We start from the raw sequence: 18,950 nt of genomic DNA on the forward strand, positions 1-18,950 counted from the left end.
CACGTCCTTTTCCGCATCTACCTCTTGTAGGATAGAAGTTGCCAAAGCGGGACTGGTCCTGGTATTGGCCTTTGTTGGAGCCTTGCCCTCTAGGCTGTTGGTTAGTACCTCGGCCGGACGTGCAGCCCCTGCCTCAACCAGCCCCACGGAAAACCCGGGGAAAAACTTTTTTAAAAGTTGTCTGCGCCTTATCCAGAGAAGTGAATGTGTTGACGAATATTCCCAGTTCTTTGACGAACGGGTCGCCAAAAAGACCTCCTTGGGCGACTGCTCCGGCCTCCGAGTCGGCGAGATCCCCAAGTTTGGGGTCCACTTTAATGAGAAGAGAGCAGCGGCGCTCTGTAGATATAGCACAGTTCGCATTGCCGAGGAACACGATGGCTCTCTGTGCCCATCCGGAAAGGGAGTCGGGAGATTTGAGCGAACCTGAGGACTTTGCTTCTTCAGCCATGTCAAGAATTTTTGTTAGAGGGCCCAGCACGTCCAATAGCTTATCCTGACATGCTCGCCAGGATCTGTCAATCCTCTTATTGTTGTCGCGCATGAACTTCTGAAGGAAGGTTGCCATGCGGGTGTCTATCTGTGGAGTCGGGGCGACCTTACCTTCCAAGGTGGGACGAGGACACTCCGCCCGAAGGCAGTTGCGAGCTTCTTTCTCTAATGGCTTCCTGATGCGCATAGCCACATACTCCGCCACCTTGCCTGTTGGGGCCCAGTCAGAAGATCGTTGATGTATGATTTTGTCTGGGTCAAACCTGTCCGACATATCTGCAGCAGGCGTAGTGCGGGGTGGTCCGGAAGGACCGGGTTCACAATCATCCTTCCCTGGTGCGCTCTGGGGAAGAGGCAGGGGGCCCCCCAATGGCAAACTTGGTTGAGTGGCCAGGAAGGCTTGTTTAAGCCAGCCAAAAGCAGTGGCGTCCAGTCCTGTGTCCTTTGCGCGTTTAGCTGGAGGGGGAAGGGGGCAGGTGCTGCAATGGGAGGAGGGACCACAGGAGGTGGGGGTGCAACAGGTAGGTTTGCAAAGCACGCCAGCGCCTGGTCTATCCTTTTTGTTAGCCTTTCTTCGAGCGGGGACATTGCTTCCCCCACTGCTTTGTAAATGGATGCGTCCACCGCATCATAGAACTCATCATCCCTTTGGAGGTTGGTCAGGGCGTTGTCCCCTCCCTGGGAGTCATCATATTCAAATTCCATAATGATGGCCAGCAGAAAATTAGTGGAGCAGATGAGTTGGGTAAGATGCGAGGTCTGGGTGACAGACCTGACTGGAGAAACACCAATCTATGAAGGGCTGGGTGTTAGTCTGAATGAAAGGGCGAGAGAACTCGCAATTTAAATTTGAGGGCGAACCCTGGGCACGTGTGCCTGGTGGTTTAGGCAAGAATATAGAACAATCAGGTTAAAAATGTTCTGGCCTGGGACAAAACGTGCCCACCAAGCGTTGAAACGCTTGATACCAGACCCAAACTGGCGTAGTAGTAGCGAATACAGACTAGACAACATGGTGCCAAGTGGAGCGTGAGGATATAGCGTAGACCGGCCTTAAAAACTCTAATGGTCCGATCGTGGCAAAATACACCTTACGGCGTCGTCCTCAGGCCAGATGCGCAGCTACAGCGCGCGGCACAAGCCCTTCAGGGTTTGAATGCGCGAGCCGTAGTGAAACGCCTCACACGCCCCCTGACGACGGGAGATCTGTGCGTGCACCAGATGAGCCGCGTAGTTGCGAAGCGCTCCTGCGGCTCCCAACACCGGGACGCAGCACTCGTCCTTCAAAATAAAACACCGCCACGGAGGCAGCGGCAGAACGGCGAACCCTCAGAGGAAACCCAAGGCGAGAACGCCAAACTGCCTCAGGTAAAAGCCTCGGAAAGGCACAGAAAAAAAACCGCAATGCGAGGCACAGAATCAGTCCGAGCAGAAAAATGCTATTACGAGTATCACCAACACAGAGCAGCATAGCACAGCCATATGCGCCTATAAATACGATAATAACAATTATCTTCAGAACAAGAATATAACACAATATAGCGTGAGGAAAAAAACACTTATCTTGGCTGCGCAGCAGCGAAGAAAGAGGAGGAAGGGCCAGTGAGAGCAGACTATGTGCAGGCTGGAGGACCCTGATTAGTGGATCCAGGACTGTTCTTATTGGATAATTTTGTTTGACTACAGATTTCCCCAGGGTTGATGGGAAATGTAATCTTGTTGTCTTGAATGGCTGCTGTTTAATAAAGTGAAGAGAGAAGGCATGATCCTCACCTCCAGTCCTGACATAGAATTTTACCTGCTATGTTTACACACCTACTTAAATCATTATTCCAAAAGACATAGCACTGTCTGGGCAGTGGAAATATTGAGGGTGCTTTCCAGTGTCAAAAGGTGCTGAAGTTTATAACTCCTACCACCTCCTAGAGTAGTTCTTGAGTGCTCACCATGGAAGTGCAGTAGTGTAAAATTGATGGCTCATAGGTGCTAAACAGTACCTACCTCAATACTGCCAGTTCTCTACAAAGCACTTAGGTTAAGGGCTGGAAAACACAAGTTATGGGCTAGGTTTCTTTAACTGGAATTGGTATTCTAAAATACTTTGTGTTTTTAAGTAATGTGGCTAAGAGAAGATGAAAAGTACAGTTTACTGTATCAGCTCTGGTGTTGTACCCACCACAAGACTGCTCTTAATTGAAAAGATACTTGTACCTTTGCAGTGGAGCACTGCGTGCTAATCTCCCTTCTGCTTCTGTTCTGTATTCATGTCTTTGGATGTTGTAATGTCTCTCTCATTCCCAGTTTCTAGCTCATGGACTGTGCTTATACCCTTATACGCTGGGGTCTTAAAAGGTCCATTGTTTTCACTTTAGACCCTTTGATATTTAAATAGCTCACTCTTTCCTCTTTCCAGCCTCAATAGTGTATTTATCCCTGTCCATATTTAAACGTACGAATCATAGTTTCCATTTCTCTTCCCATATGTTCAGAATAGAAGACCTTAGCAATCATAATTAATAGTCAAAGCCTCAAGGTGTTTTCAAGGAATCTGTACATTATTGGGCCTTCTAGATTTCCACCTTCATCATAAAAATAAGATGTCTTTTTTTAAAATTTTTTTTACAATGACAGGATTATCTGTCATTTACTTTTGTGTCACATCTGTCTATGGGAAAGTAATAATTAGCCCCATTTCGAAATCTTTTGCAGCGGTAAGATTGTGTCCCCAAAATGGAAGACATTCAAGGGCCTGAAGCTTCTTCAGAGAGACAAGATCCGCCTCAACAATGCCATCTGGAGGGCGTGGTACCTGCAGTGTGAGTGTGACGCACAGCGCCAGTTTAACATGTCTGATAATGTAACACTGAAAACTTTGGAGTGGAGGTTGAAGTAAGGTCCTTAAAGTGACCCCTACTAGTCAGGGCTCTGGGTGCGAGTGTGATAGGATAGGTCCAGGAGAGGAAGGGTAGCTGCTTGTCACAGACCCAGAGAAGGGAACACAAGTATTGCTTTTTCAGAGACACACAGTACTGCAGAGCGGGACAGCTACTAAAGTAATACATCCACCAAGAAGGGAAGACTAGACTGGAAGTTACAATGACACTTGCGAGCCACACTAGGGTACTGCTGAAGTAATAGATTATAAAACAGATTAACAAGTGCGGTTCTTAAAGGAAACCGCCTTTACACCGCGGCTCGAACCATGCTGTGCCTTCACATCGCGGTCCGAACCACGAATGCGTCTTTACAACGCATTCCTTTACCACGCAAGTTGTTACAACGACTTGCCTTAGGGAAAGGGTTGTTGGATTGATGTTGGACTTTAGGTCCAACACTTTGCCTGCTGTTGCACAGACTGGAGTTGGAATAGTAAATATACTATTCTAGCTTCAGCGCTTTCCCTAAGGCAAGCCGTTGTCACGACTTGCGTGGTGACGGAATGTATTGTAAAGACACATTTGTTGTTCGGACCACGTTATTAAGGCAGGCATGATTAATGCCTGCATGGTTCCGACATACAACTGGTTCTTACAGTTCCACATTCTTGCCTAGGCAGGCGGGCGAATGTCTGAAGTTCATGGATCCTGGTAAGTGCCATTAGGGGCTCCTGCTGAAGTAACATCCACAATTCTTTTTCTGTAGATGTTGAGAAACAGAAAAATCCTATTTGTAACTTTGTCACGCCGTTGGAGGGGAGCGATGTGGATTATCAGCGGAACCCCGAGGTAAGCTGCCTGCTGTTGTCCTGGCCATTTGGGAGGTTAACTGAACAACTCTGTTCCCATTCAGTTTGTGGCCTTGCTTAGTTTATCTCTAGGGCCACTGGTGGGAGAGGTTGAGAGGGGTATCTTAGTGATGGATTTGTGGGCAGGGGTTGTTTGAGATCAGTCAGCAAACATTGGTATTGGTGGAAGGGGTTACAGAAAATTCCCACTAGTCCAATTGAGTTTGTTCCACTTGCAGACCCTACTCAGTTACTCTGACACTGATAGGCATGTGTGTTTACATGCAAAATGTCTGATTACAAATTTGGCAAAAAATATTGACAAACCCAATCGCTTGCGTAGGTGGAACTTACTGACTTTGCCAATGCTTATTGTGATTGTCATCCCATTGTAAAATGACTTTAAGAGAAGAGAGCCAACATCCCGCTGAGTGAAATGACCTGCGTTAGCACAGCATGACAGACTGAGACAGCCAGGAAGCAATGAGGTCACCCCGCCAGCTGTCCAGAACTAAAATGTAGACCTTTTTATCGAGGACCTGCTCTATCATCTTGCAACCAAAAAGGGTCAGACTACATCACCCTTTGCTCTCCCTGTACCTGTGGGGTGCCTGTACCCACCTCATTTGCGACCTTTCGCCACATCTTGTCGGATGGAGGAGGTAATTTTAAAGCTGTTGGAATCCGCTACCATGCCATTCTGGTTTCTGGCCATACCACCAGTAAAGAACACTCTTATGTCAAGGCCAGAAAAGAATGTTCGTATCATATTATGTTATGTGTTTTTGTAAAGCACACTATCACATGCGAGGGTAACCTGGCACTGAGCAGGTGTGTGCTTAGCCCTGACTATGTAGGTTGGTTAATTGAAAAGCCAAGTCTTCAACTTCTTGCAGAATTCAAGCAAGAAGATAGAGGGGCTCTTCTGTGGAGTGGGAGGTTGTTCCACATTTTAGGAGCGATGTAAGAGAACGTCCATCCTCCTGATCTGGTTCTGTGTATGCGTGGGATGTGTGCAAGTTGGAGTCTTGAGGAGCGGAGGCATCTGGGTGGTTGGCAGAAGGAGAAGCGACTGTTCAGGTAGGTGGGGCCTGAGTTGTGTAGTGCCTTGAATGTGTGTGTGAGGAGTTTGAATTACGCATGTTTGTGTATTGGGAGGTGTGGTGTGATGTGTGTTCTGTGTGGGAGGGTTAGTATGAGTCTGGCTGCCCCGGGCCCTGGATGGTTTGTCGTCTTCTAATGAGGCGCTGGGTGATCCCAGCGTAGAAGGTGTTCCCATTGTCCAATTTGCTGGTGACTAGGGTGTGAGTGACAGTTTTTCTAGTGTTGCTTCGGAGCCATTTGAATAGCTTCTTCAGCATCTTTAGGGTGTGGAAGCTGGATGCAGTGACAGCTTTGACTTGTGCGGTCATACGACGGTCTAATGTCTACTGTTGGTGTCCTTACCCATAGGTGTTAAACCACTAAAATATTGACTGCTGCTGGTGGTTTCAGATATACAGACCACCACCATTTTACGATCTTCAAAGAGACATCTAGTGTGTAATTGCTCTATCCAGCCACTTTCCCTGGCCCAGGACAGTCTAGTTGGGCACTTAGGCAACTGGACTGTGGATTTCAGTGACTTGACTGTGTTCACAAAATGGGCAACAGTGACAGGACACTTGACCACACTGTTCACCACCAGCAAGAGTCACCAGGAGCCCTGTTTTACATTGTAAAAGTGTGTCTCTTGCATTGAGGGATGAGCTATCTGGGCATTGACCTGTGAGCTTTGAGTTGTTTACATTCTTCAGATTCCTGCAGTTACGATCACTGCCATTGACTTGGAGTGACAAACCTATCAGTTACAAAGACTCCTCTTTCTGCCTGTCATTCTAAACTCTGTAGACGTCCCCGGGCCTAAACACTTCACAGAAGTCTCAGGTCGACCTGAACATCCCCCTTACGAAGGCATCGGCCATAGAGCTCAGTGTTCACTGTTTTTATAGCAATTAGTGTTTAAGAGCTAAACATGTTTGGAGCCTCTTCTCTCTCCAAGATGGTTGTAGGTCCCTTGGTTTTATGTGTATCATAGGTTTGGATGAACTATACCACAAAACGTCCTATTCTTCAAGGCAGGAAAGAATTGTCTGAAGTTCAAGTAAGTTACTTCTTCAAAATGTTACTATGATTCTAAGTTTCTAATCTCACACGAAGTGCTAAATGAAGTACTTGCTATTTCACCTTCATTGCACAAGTATCGTGGCCCTAAGAAGCCATTGGTCAATGACCGTAGCCCTGGCAGTCATTTCTCGGTAATCTGGGCCTGCTCATAAATGTGCTCACAGCTGGAATAATTTCTTAAAACTGTGACAAACTCACCGACAGTCTCTCTGGTAGTGGCTGCAGTCCAATCCTGGGCGTGCATTGTGGACTAGGATTCTGCCCTCCTGAAGAAGAATCGATTACCATTTTTGAAGGATGTGCACAGCTCAGCTGTTGTGTACCAATTTAGCTTGGTGCTGGACAGGATTATGTCGACACTGCAGAGAGTGGTATATTCCTTGAGCTGCCTATCTGGAACGGATGCCTGGCTCAGCTCTACAATTTTAATTTAGAGGGCAGAATGATTACAGCCTTTCTTATGATTATCAGAATTGTAGTTTCATTTAATCCTGTTTGGTAGGTTTTTCTTCTCTTCAGATCGTTTCAGATGTTACAGTACACAGTTTCAGGCCTTTTCTTGGGTTCCTGAGGCAGTCTTTGTTTACTGGAGAGAATCAGTGGTAGATACTGCTATTCTTTGGTGTCCCGGGTCACCAAAACTTGTGCAATGCAATTAGATACCCAAGTTACTCTATTTAGGCTTAAGATTAACGAAGAAAATCAGAGCGTGCTAGCACTTTCTCAGACAGTTACAAGTCTAATCGTTAGTTTATAATACAAGCCCTAAAATTTCAAAAACAAAAGAAAATAAGGGGCTTTGGAGTAATGCATCCAATGGGTAAACCGTCGAATGGATTCACTTAACTTAAATCTTTAGCTCGATGGTGACTTTGGATAGTTTACAAAATCTGTCACCTGGGCCGAGGCACACTCAGAAGGGACCGAAATATGTTGACCATCACTTAATGATAAGCAAGGTACCTAATACCTGCATGTTCATGCAGGGTGCCTGGGGGCACCTACAGTTTGCATCAAGCAAACCACTGGATTCCTGGCCTGGACAATGGTGTCTAAGTCAGGGGTTCAGACTGCACTATCACAAAGCAAGATGTCCGCCGAGTAGGAGCCCTCCGAGGAGCTCCCGGTTTGGGGATTACCAACTTGGTAGTTATCCCTGTTAAAACCGCCTCACCAGCCTTTCCCCCCGCCTGCCTCTGGATTGGACTGCACACCCATACCAAAGCATACCGCTGAAGCGGAAAGTGACTGCCAACTCACCCGCTGGATCGACAAGCGCTGCTGTTCCGATCTGCACCAATGATGCCCGGACTCCGGCACTGCTCGGCGGATCTCCCGCTGCCTGGCTAGGCTGCCGCTGAAGTTAGCTACCCACTGCAACGAGCCCTTGGCTCCGACGCCGTTGGCTCCTCTGACACGGTGCTTGCCTGCCTCCGGAGGATTGAGGTCGCCGGTTGGCAGTGGGTGACCCTGTCTGCAGGCGCCATTTGCAGGGACTCTCCCGACAACCAGAGGAACCGGCGATGAGTCCTTTCCTGCTGCCGTTCTCCCGTGTTCCTGAGATCCTCACTAGAGCCCGTTGGCCAGCACCTGGACGGTGTGTCCTCCTCCTCTGCCCCTGGAGGAGCGACGTCTCGCCTGATACAGCGGGGCGGCTGTGATTGCAAACACCATCTGTTTCTTGTGCCATTTTGCGGCCTCTGGCTCAGCTGCCCCTCCGACATGCCCAGAGCCTGGCAGCGGCTACCGGCGCCACTTGATCTTCGGCGCTTTTCTTTTCTTTGCGGCTTCCTTCGCTGCTGCGCTTCGGCTGTGCCCGGAGTCTGGCCGCCCGATGTGGGCTCGTCTGGGCCGGTGCCTGCCTGCATTTGCCTGCCCGTAACGCCTGAAATCTGCTTGTAGCCTGGCGGCAGGCACGCCGCTGATGGGCCCTACTCTGCCCTGCGACCTGGGTCTTGTGCCGCCTGGGCCCTGCCTGGAGCCCGGCAACAGGCGCGCTGCTGTGGAGCCTTTCCCCTCTGCTTCCGAGGGATCAACGCTTGCTCGGTCCCAGCGGGGGTATGTTTTTCCTATCTCTTCCACCGTCTTGATTGTGTCCGACTGCTGATGGGCCCTCCCCCGCCCTGCAACCTGGCGTCCTGTGCCGCCTGGGACATGCATGGAGCCCGGCAACAGGCGCACTGCTGAGAAGCCTTTCCCCTTTACCTCCGAGGGATCGACGCTTCCCTGGGGCTAGCGGGGGGGGGGGGCTGTGCTCTCCTATTATAACCAACATTGTCTTTGGCGCTGACCACGACTCGTCGCCCTGGACCTGCTCTGAGATCTGGAGACTTATTCTGGGGAGTCCTTCGCCCCCCACCCCCCTCTGCTCACTGCCCGACCCGGATCTGGGGACCATTGGCCTGGTGGCTCACAGAGATTCCTAATCAACTGTACTTTGTCCGCTCCCTCTCCGATCATGGTTGGAGTCCCCCAAGGATCAACTCTGTCCCCTACTCTCTTCAACCTTTACCTTGAGCCGCTTGCTGAAGTTATTTGCACCGCCAATATCTCCTACCATGTATGCCGACGACACCCAGATCTACATAAAAATGTCTTCTCCTGAAGACATTCTTTCCCTAAATGATGCATTAAAGCTGACTGTCCATTGGCTCACCTCTAACCAATTCAAACTTGACGCCAAAAAAACCGAATTTCTTCTAATCTCCCTACCCAAAACCAATCCTGACATTCAGGATTGGATCAAGTCGGTCACAGCGCTAAACTGACCACCAACCCTAGTGGACTCCGCTAAATCCCTGTGAATAACCCTAGATCGCAGCTTGAATATGCGTGGCCACATGAACTCGATGGCCAAAACAGCCAGATTTCACCAGAGATGCATAAGAAACCTGAAACCCTCCCTGGACACTCCCGCCGTAAAAAGGCAATTCAGGCACTAGTCATCTCCAGATTGGAATATGGATGCTCTACCCTTCCTGGTCTACCCAAGATCTCGCTGGCCCCATTAAAAGCCTGCCTCAATGCTGCCGCCAGACTCCTAACAGGTTCAAAGAATTTCAACCACATCTCTCCACACCTTGAAGCCTTGAACTGGCTTCCTCTCGAGGCCAGAATCCAACTTAAACTGGCTTGCATCACTCACAAGGCCTTATACTCAAATTCCCCTGCTTTTCCCGCCTAAAAACTCGTAATATCTGGAGGAGCCAGAAACTCCCGGTCCGCCAGAGACCTCCTGCTCCAACCAGCATACTTGCGGTAAAAAAAACGTACAAGTTGCCTTCTCTGGAGCCGCACCAAGAATTTGTAACTCACTCCCGCCTGCCAGTAGAAGAATTCCATCTCTGGCTCGCTTCAAAAAGGAGGCCAAAACATTCCTAATGGGCAAATTTCTCTCCTAATTCTTGCATTACAGTCACCTCAGTGACTTTGTTCCACCTCCCATCACAGCCTCACCATGGATTTTCCGGATGATTTCCACCGACACCTCTGGGCATCCCACCCTGGGATCTGAGACTGCTTGTTTCTTGTAAAATGTATCTACCTGTCTTTATCTCAAATGTATACTCCCTGGGATCTGAGACCGCTTGTGTCTGGTAGGAAGTATCTATCTATGTTTTCCCTAATGTATTCACCCCTCCTAAGTGTCTTGTATACCTCATGTCAATCCTGTAAAGCGCTCTGATATCCTTGCGGGTCTAGTTCGCGCTCTATAAAACACAAAATAAATAGACAAATACTATCTCTGGAACTGTGCTAGGACTAACCAGATGATTCCAGTGGTTCCAGAATCGGCGCAACATCCTGAACATTACTGTAGGCCAGTGGACAAATTGGGATTTCCCATGACTCTAAGGGCAGCAGGACAGGTAAGTATAGACCCTACATGGGTACAGGGCGGCATGGGAGTGGAGGAGAAGCTTGTCAAATGTGATGATGTTTATGATCCGCTTGGGCAGCTAGCTAGGACAACCATGGTCCTCTGGGGAATTCTCAGTCCATCAGGGCTGTTCCACAAAGGCTTCTATGCTTTGGCAGTCACCCGTGGAGCAGGGCACTTCGTTCTGACAAGGCCCTGTAACTCTTCTTGCAGGCAGGTTCTTTTGTTTCTCAACAGGTCTATCTGGACTGAGGCCCTGTCATCACGAAATGTAGCAGACTTGCAGGGGTCCTTCTCCTGCTTCTGGTTATCTTCTGTGCTGGTGCATTGGACCTCCTGGGTTGTTGAGTCAAATACTGAACAAAGGACCGGTCAAGAGGCGTGCATTTATTGCTGTTGAGGGCCAAGGAGGTTGCCCCCTTTGAATTTTAGAGTGCTTCAATTATGAGGTGCCTGTCCCAGTGTGGTCAACGCACGACCAGGGCATTTAGTAAAGGGAGAGCAGTAAGTTTCACTCTGGAACAGATTCTGCAGCTACATGAGGTTCTGACTGGCTACTTCCTCTCACTCATTTCTGGGAGGGGTTTAGGACACATGTACTTGGCAACCCAGACCACCAGCTTGTGCAGCTCACACCGTTCACCTGTTAAGACACACTCACTCTCTCTCACACTCTTGGTTGGATCTTAGTCATGCTTGTAGTCTTTATTTGCCATGGGACCGCAGTGGATATAAACTTCTGATCCATTCTGTTGTAATGCACTGTTTGCCTTTGATGGACCAGATGGTGGGTGCATTATGCTTTAATGGAACTGCAGGTCTCTACTGAGTCCCCACAAAATGCTTTGATGAATTAGGACCCCACCTATGGGGAGTTCATGGGGACCTTGTGCCACGTGGTGGAGCAGAACACACACCCTTCCTCTGAATAAGACTCTGATTTCAAGTGCAGGACTTTCCACAACCCGCACTCAAAATCACATCACTCACAATAAAGGGACCACGTTAAGAAGCCAAAGCACATCACCCTTAGGTTGGCAGAGGCACAGATGACTGATCTGTAAAGGCTCTGCCCAAAAGGAGTCTCTACTCCACGAGAGGAGACCGCCTCAAAGGGAGGACCACCCCTCAATAGACGATTGACCACCCCCCCCCCCAAACAGAGGATTGGCTTTAAGAGCCAACTTGTCCAAACTGACACACTTCAGCTACTGAGAACATCTCAGGCACAAAAAACACAGGGACTTGGCACAAAAACATTTGACCACAAAATAAAGCATGCAAGACTGCACCTCCATCGATCTTGAAAAACTTTTCGGAGTTGATTAGGGCTTTCAACATTTAATGTTCACTTATGCTCTTCTTACCTTCTGTTATGGAGTCAGACTCTGTTAGATGCCAAAAGTAGCGAGCAGCCATGTTTTGCGCTCTCTCTCTCTCCATTTTGCAATTTGCAGACCCAGTGACACACTTTCTGCTGCAAAAAATACAAGCCCTTCACACTCAGTTCTACCCCTCCTCATCCTAGGCTGTACCTTTTAACTTCCTACACACATAGTAGTGCCCTAATGCTACAATGCTGAGTGGTGACACAATGAATTTAGATAAAAATTGCAATTCAAAGCAAATGTATGGGAACTCCAAAATAGACTTTAATGTTATGTAGGAAAGTGAGGCATCCTCCTGCTGTGCCCACAAAGACCCCTCACCTGCACTCTAGTCCATCAGCACGCGCACAGATAGCTGCAGTCAAGAAAACAGAAGCTTGTAATATGGCGACAAAAAATCATAACTCATTGCTGGGCTTAATCAGACATCCTAATGTACTCCATAATGCGAGCACAGGCTTTGCATCATTAGAATATGGATGTCTCCTTGCCTGGGACGTGAACAAAAGTAGTGCTTACCATGGCACATTCTGTCAATTAAAGGTCAAGGGTAATTTTATTTCAGTTAATAAAAACCATACTATTTTACAAAAGTAGATCATTAAAAGGTGCACAGATGCTATATATTTTTTAAATCGATTTTCAACATTTTCATTTTATGCAACGCTAAAATGCATAAAAGATACTGATACTAATGTCTTGGGACGATTTATATATATCGAGTCTTCATATGATCTTTATGTCAATACATTAAAATCCATTCTTGTACAGTGCAGTCATTTTCGTGTAGGTTGTCTTTAGGCTTGAAGGAAATTAAATAATACGCTGCCTGTACTGTACTTCCCTTTCTAGGGCACAATTGCGTAATACCTCTTCCGGAATTTGTGGATTTTAAGTTAGATTGTCTTTATCTACAGCAGTTGCAGGTTATAATGAACAAAATGACTACCACACAAGATTTCTAGAAATACTGACTTAACATAATGTTCATCAAAGGCTTTGCAGTCATTAACCGCTCTGGCTTTGATAACATTTCTGTTGTACCGCCCTTGCATTATGTTTGTGAGTCGCTTTGCAGTCAATGGCCGCTCTGCTTTGAGATAAAATGTTATCACACACAAGATTTCTAAAGATGCTGACACTATATAGTGTTCATCAAAGGCTGTGTAGTCATTAACCGCTCTCGTTGGATAACATTTCAATGGGACTGGCTTTACATTCTGTTCATCAGTCCCTTTGAAGTCGATAGCCGCTCTTCTTTGAGGTAAAATTTTATAAAGGCTGCTATTATTTGTGATGACTCTCCTTTCATACAAAATTGTAAGGCATGCCGACATGAACTGGTACCATGCAGATTAAAAATTCTTTTCAATAAAATGTTTCTTTCTTTAATATAAACCGGGCAGATCAATAGAATGTGTGTCAGACTTTCTTTATATAATTGGCAGAGCCTGCATTTTGTATTCAATGGTTTTGGTTGCCATTTAGGGATGTGTTCCAGTGTTTGTCATAGGCCAAATCATAAATGAAGTAACTTACTTTCATAGAACGATCTAAGTAGTTTTATAAGAAATTTCTGGAGGCGTGGCTCCCTGTAAGTATCAATCGTTGTCCAGGCGTACCGTCTTTTTCTAAACTCCACTTTGTCATTGATTCATGACAACCGTCTTATTTGTTTGTTGATAACTTTTTTAAAGGAGTAGTGTGGAGGTGCCATACCTCATAACTCTTTGGTTATCAGACTTTTTAATGCTGTGGCGCAAACTCGGGTCCAGTTGTTCGGATTTTGATGTGTGTTATTTTGGATTTCTTTCCATATCAAAGCATGCAGTGTATTTTCTCCAGAGGATCTTATTAGTGACATATATTTGATCAGTGAGCCCGATGGTGCTAGTTTTTGATTTATTAGCCCAAATTCCAATCTAATCTGAAAGGGGGATGCGCTCTGCGGAACCTGGAATAAAAGTCTAGAAACCTTATTTTGTTCTGAATTTAGGAAAGCCCCAAACTTACCCGGGAATGCTACAATGCCATAACAAAGTGTTGGAATGAATTTGGCTTATATTGCAGCTATTTATTGCTGAGAGGTCGGACTTTGGAATTTCTGATGTATTCTCTGGAATTATGAGATTAGCTAGGCAATTCTTGGGGTCAGTGTGCTCTGATGCAAATAATATGACTGCCGGTCTTGTAGCTATATGTCGAGATATTTGTATGACGTACCTTGGAAAATTGGTCAATGACCAGCTGTCCATCTATAGCATTGAAGAAAGACAATAGTGCCTATTTTGCTATAGGTTTTTGACTTTTACATTTAATCCTCCAGTGTGGTTTTACATTTCTTGCTTTTCAGGCAGAATAGATGCTTATCTGAATGTTCAGAGAGCCTTCACTTTTTTTTTCTCACTCAAATGAATTACTTTTACCCTTCCGCTTGTGAGTGCACAGTGGTGGTTTGCACCAGGTAAGGTGGCAGCAAGAGCTTTTCTTGCACACTCAATGGCATACTTTAAATCCATTTCTTTCACCAGCTCACGTAACCCTCAGATAACCCTGCTTAAGACGTATATGGGGTAAGGCAGAATCCGTTGCTTTACAAGGACCAATTTTCATTAATTTCTTATGCAAAGTGCCATTCTGGCCAACTTGACACAATTTCTGCTAACTGTGGAGCAGATACCATGTTTGCTCATTTGCAGCTGATAAACCTCTCTGGTTAGACGTATACTGGGCACTATAGCTGCCACCTCTGCCAAAGTATGTTATGCCCTTAGGATTGTACCTTATCTAGCACTTAAGAGACTGGGAACTAAGAGTAGGTGCCCGGGGGGTGGGGGGGTTGGGTGTGTGTGTGTGTGTGTGTGTGTGTGTGTGTGTGTGTGTGCGTGTGTGTGTGTGTGTGTTGTGAGAAAGTCATTCTTGACTACTACTCGGGTATAGGAAGATGGCAGAGTATACTGTACTGGTAGAGTAGAGTACACTATGATGGTTTCAGAGTTGCCTCAGACCTCGTAGTCTCCATCATAACAACTCTTAAAGTTTTGCTGAGCTTTTAGCCCCTCTGTTTCCCTTCTCTCTTACAGCTATTGTGATCTTGTCTTGCAGGCGGTGCTCATGGAGGGGAAGTACTGGAAGAGGCATAGCTTGATAGTCATACGAGAGTACCACAAATGGCGCACCTTTGTCAGAAGCCGGGTACGATATCTACCTTACTATATTCCTCCTTTTATTGTCTCAATTAGTCTCTTTTTAAAGTTTTCCTTTCTACCTCTGTGCTCCTTCTTCTCTCTGTTTTTCTACTGATAGTTTTCCTACTCTTACTGATCTTCTTTCCCATTTTGCTTTATTTTTGCCTCTATGTCTATGAAAGTTTCTGGTTTCATTTTCTAATCTTTTTCTTCCACTGTCCTCTCATACTGTCCCTTTTTACTTCTCTTGCTCCCTGCTCTTTTAAATCTTGCTATTGCTGATGGATACTTACAACCACAGAATCCTAACCTCTAGAGTGTCCCAAGACACCCGACTAGACCCACAGCAAACTGCAGCCTTCAAAATGGCCGTGCTTCAACTCTTTCAGTTGCTCCTATCTCCCTTTGGTGCATTTTCGGATCTCACAGAGTCTTCCAGTTGCACTTCTACCTACAGACCATCCCTTGCAGCCAGCTGACCATTGAGACTTGGGCCCGTGCTGGTTTCCGAACTCAAACGGACGTTGGCCCGTTCTAGGCCTATGTCTCACAATTTGATTACAAAAACACAGCAAGTAATTATGCAACCAGACTCTATTCCTGAGCCTCTTCCTCGATACCAGTGCATATGACCCAGTTCAGAGTGTGCAAAATGTTGCTCATGACATCGATGAAGATGGTGAGGAGGAGGCACTACACCTGCTCCGCCTCACTATAATGATCATGCGCAACACCTGGATTTACAGAATGATACTGGGCTTAATACATCTTCAGAGACTGAGCTGGATTCGCCACCTGGTCCACCAATGAAAGTAGGGTGAAGGGCCGCAAAATTGCTACACTTACAGTTGCCTACTGTTGAAACTAAGGCAAACTTATTAACTTAGGTCCTTCAACCTGGTCTAAAGTCATCTGAGCCAGTTCTGCCATTCAGCAAGGCTCCCACAGATACACTCATGGCCACTTGTTTTAAGCCATGCTTGAGACCTTCAATTAGTTGCCCTGTGGCCAGGCAACATTAAAAAAAATCAGAACTTCAGGTTCCTTTTTTGTCTAAGTAGCCTATGATTGAAAACCTGGTGGTATCAGTATCGTCAATTTAAAGTCACTCCAAATGCCTTTCTGACCAACCCTCTGGTTAGAGATAAGTGAGTGGAAATATAATGATGCTTTCAGAGTTCTCTTCAGCCACTTTAACCGTAATTTCTTAAACGCACTACATTCTTTAAGGGACATTCCAGTGAGATCTTGCTGGCTGTTCAAAAAGACCTCAGCACCTCACTTGCAAACGATACTTGATGGACAGGACGTGGCATGGTATGTCTTGTGTGCTTACATGGACACCACAGATTGTGTTAGCAGAGCAATTGGCACCTATCGTATGCTTAGAAGGATCGCCTGGATGAGTTCACTCGGGTCTTCAAGCGTCCTTGATGGATATGCCCTTTGTTGGTTCCAGATTGTTTGGGGGGAGGCTGATTTGGCCCTTACACGATTTAAGGACAGTTGAGCCAAAGCACAATTCTTGGGGCTCCCAACCTTTTCAGCAGCAGCAGACCTATTCCATTCACATTAGAGGACATGGCGGCCAAAGCCTTTCTCACCAGCAGGAACAGCTTTCATCTGACAGTTCCTTCCCTGCTGCATTGGCGGTCTGGTCTCTTTAGTTTGCCCACACCCAGCTGATAGGACCCAGGATAAGCCCTTTCCTCCTTGGCTAGCGTAATTACATCGGACAGATGGGTCTTGCAAATCATCCAAATTGTCTACACCCTGTCTTTTCATTTCCTCACCACCCTGTTGTCCACTCATATCAGTGCGACTTGCTGAAAGAAATCCACCATCTGCTTGCCAAAGGTGCCATCAAATAGGTGTCGGATTCGGAGATAATGGAGGGGTGCTATTCACACTCCTTCCTCATTCCAAAGGATGGACGCCTCAGACTTATACGGAACTTCACCAGCTGAATGTCTTTCTGACAAAGCTATTCAAAATGCACACCCTTCTGCAATTCTTTCTGCTATTGAGCCAGGAGGCTGGATGATGTCCCTTAACAAGCAGTATGCAGATTTTTGTATACTCTCTCCTGACGTTCCTCCGGTGTCCTCTGTGTTCACAGTGGGGTGAAACCGTTTGCTGCGTTTTCCTTCGGCCTTACCTCAGCCCCTAGGGTGTTTGTGAAAGTGATGGTGCTTGTCGCTGCCTGCCGTAATAGGTTGGATATACATGTGTTTCCATGCAGGACAAGCGCCAGCCGGACCTGTGGCTGACCGCACTCGCTGACCCTCCACATCTCCAGTTGTGACAGATGCGTCACTTCTGGGTTGGGAAGGTGGCCACATGAGAGAGGTGGAGATTAGAGGCCCCTGATGTCCAGCAAAGGACCAGATCCACATAAATCTTCTGGAGCTTCAAGCAACAACTTCCTTTCATCCATAGATAGGCTGGAGCAGGTCCTCGACAGCAGAACACCATATGGTACTGCAACAAGCAGAGCAGAGTGGGGTCTGAGTCATGAGTCTGTGGGTGTGGCTAAACCAGCAGAACATCTTCCTCATTGCCAACCATCTGCTGGAATCCCTGAATACCGGAGCATACAAGCTCAACAGGCATCGACTGCTGAGCCACAAGTGGCATCTCCATAATCCTATGATGCAGGGCGTCTTTGATCAGTGGGATACCCCCTGGCTAGATTGGTTTGTCACCGTTAAGGACAAGAATTGTCCAAACATTTCCACACTGGAGTTTCCTCCAGGGCAGTGTTTAGGAGATGCATTGTGTCTTCAGTGGGGGGGCAGCTCCAGTACTCAATTCCACTGCTAGCTTTCTTGCCTACAGGTTTTTCCTCCCTTTCTTCAGAACAAGTCATCCTAATGGTCCCAGAATGGGCCAGCCGTGTATGGTACCATGTGCTCCTGAGCGTTTGCCCTTTATTCCAGCTACCATTTCAGGGGGATCTCTTGTTCTGGGAACAGGGGAGGGTCCTGCATCTGTATCTATGCAACCTACACCTCCATACATGAAACTTTTAGTGGGGCCGATTCATCCATTCGATCCATTCACTGAAATAGTCTGTCATCCTTGCAGCCTTAGGCCCTTTGACAAAGTCCATCTCTGCTGAGTGCTGTGAGAAGATGTGTTGCCTGATGTGGCATACATCCTACTGGACACTCTGTGGCCAAACCTTCAGTTGTTAAGAGATATCTATTGGCCCTTTCAACTTTTGTCTGTTTACGTGATCAACCCTCTGTATTTAAATACCTTATGATGTGTTTTATAAAAGTTCTGACTCTCCCGTTTCGCCCAAAATGGTTCCTCATGCCACAATCCGACTTGAACTTGGTGTTGTCATTTCTTACATGCTCACCTTTTGAGCCATTGCGCAGCTGCTCACTGATTACTGATCCTCAAAACAGTTTTGCTGATTGCTATCTCCTTTGCGCACCATATGAGTGAACTGCAGGTGCTCTCACCTTTTTCCCGGACAAATTAATGCGGAGGACCTGGGCAGCCTCCTTACTCAAAGTTCTTATTCCTTTTCACATCGGAAATCTATCACTCTGCAAATAATTTTGGCTCCACCCTACAAAAGAGTAGGAGCGGCTCCATCGGATGGACAATAAAAGAGTTTTGAGTTTCTATATTGATCATAAAAAATGATAATCAACTGTTTCTAGGTTTCTCTGTAGCGAGGAAAGGGAAGGCAGATCAAGGAAAGAGAAGACAGAGCAAAAAAGCACCCTGTCAAGATGAATAGTCCTTTGCATCAAAATCTGCTATTGCTGGCAAAGAAGCAACCTCCTGAAGGCTTGCGGGTTCATTCCACCAGAGCCAAGGCCTTTATGAAAAGATTGGCAAGGGAGTGATGGTGCTAGACAACTGCCAGGCAGCAACGTGCTCGCCAGTATACTCGTTCACTGAGCACTAGTCCCTTGACCGGTCTGGTGGGAACGCCACTTTATCTGCTCAATCCTGCAAGACTTTCTGATCTGAATATCCCCTCAGGCCCTCCCGCTTTTGGAGAGGAACTGTTGTGGTATCTTTTGTAAAGGTGAGGAATCTGTGGTTAAAAGTATCAATCAGAAGAACAAGTTATTTGCCTTCGGTAATGC

At 46.8% G+C, this 18,950-nt stretch overlaps 1 protein-coding gene across 2 annotated transcripts in view; it reads left to right on the top strand.

The window, feature by feature from the left end:
* Window positions 1-18,950, top strand: part of LOC146839558 (MLX-interacting protein-like) — a 219,272-nt gene that overhangs the window by 34,928 nt on the left and 165,394 nt on the right. For both annotated transcript variants that reach the window (XM_085651624.1, XM_085651625.1), the window contains exons 3-5: window positions 3,202-3,308; window positions 4,135-4,217; window positions 14,756-14,845. In XM_085651624.1, coding sequence (XP_085507750.1) covers window positions 3,202-3,308; window positions 4,135-4,217; window positions 14,756-14,845 — 280 coding nt within the window. The remainder of the gene's footprint in view (window positions 1-3,201; window positions 3,309-4,134; window positions 4,218-14,755; window positions 14,846-18,950) is intronic.

This window comes from Triturus cristatus, chromosome 4_1 (genome assembly GCF_964204655.1).
Source record: "Triturus cristatus chromosome 4_1, aTriCri1.1, whole genome shotgun sequence".
Classification (NCBI taxonomy): domain Eukaryota; kingdom Metazoa; phylum Chordata; class Amphibia; order Caudata; family Salamandridae; genus Triturus; species Triturus cristatus.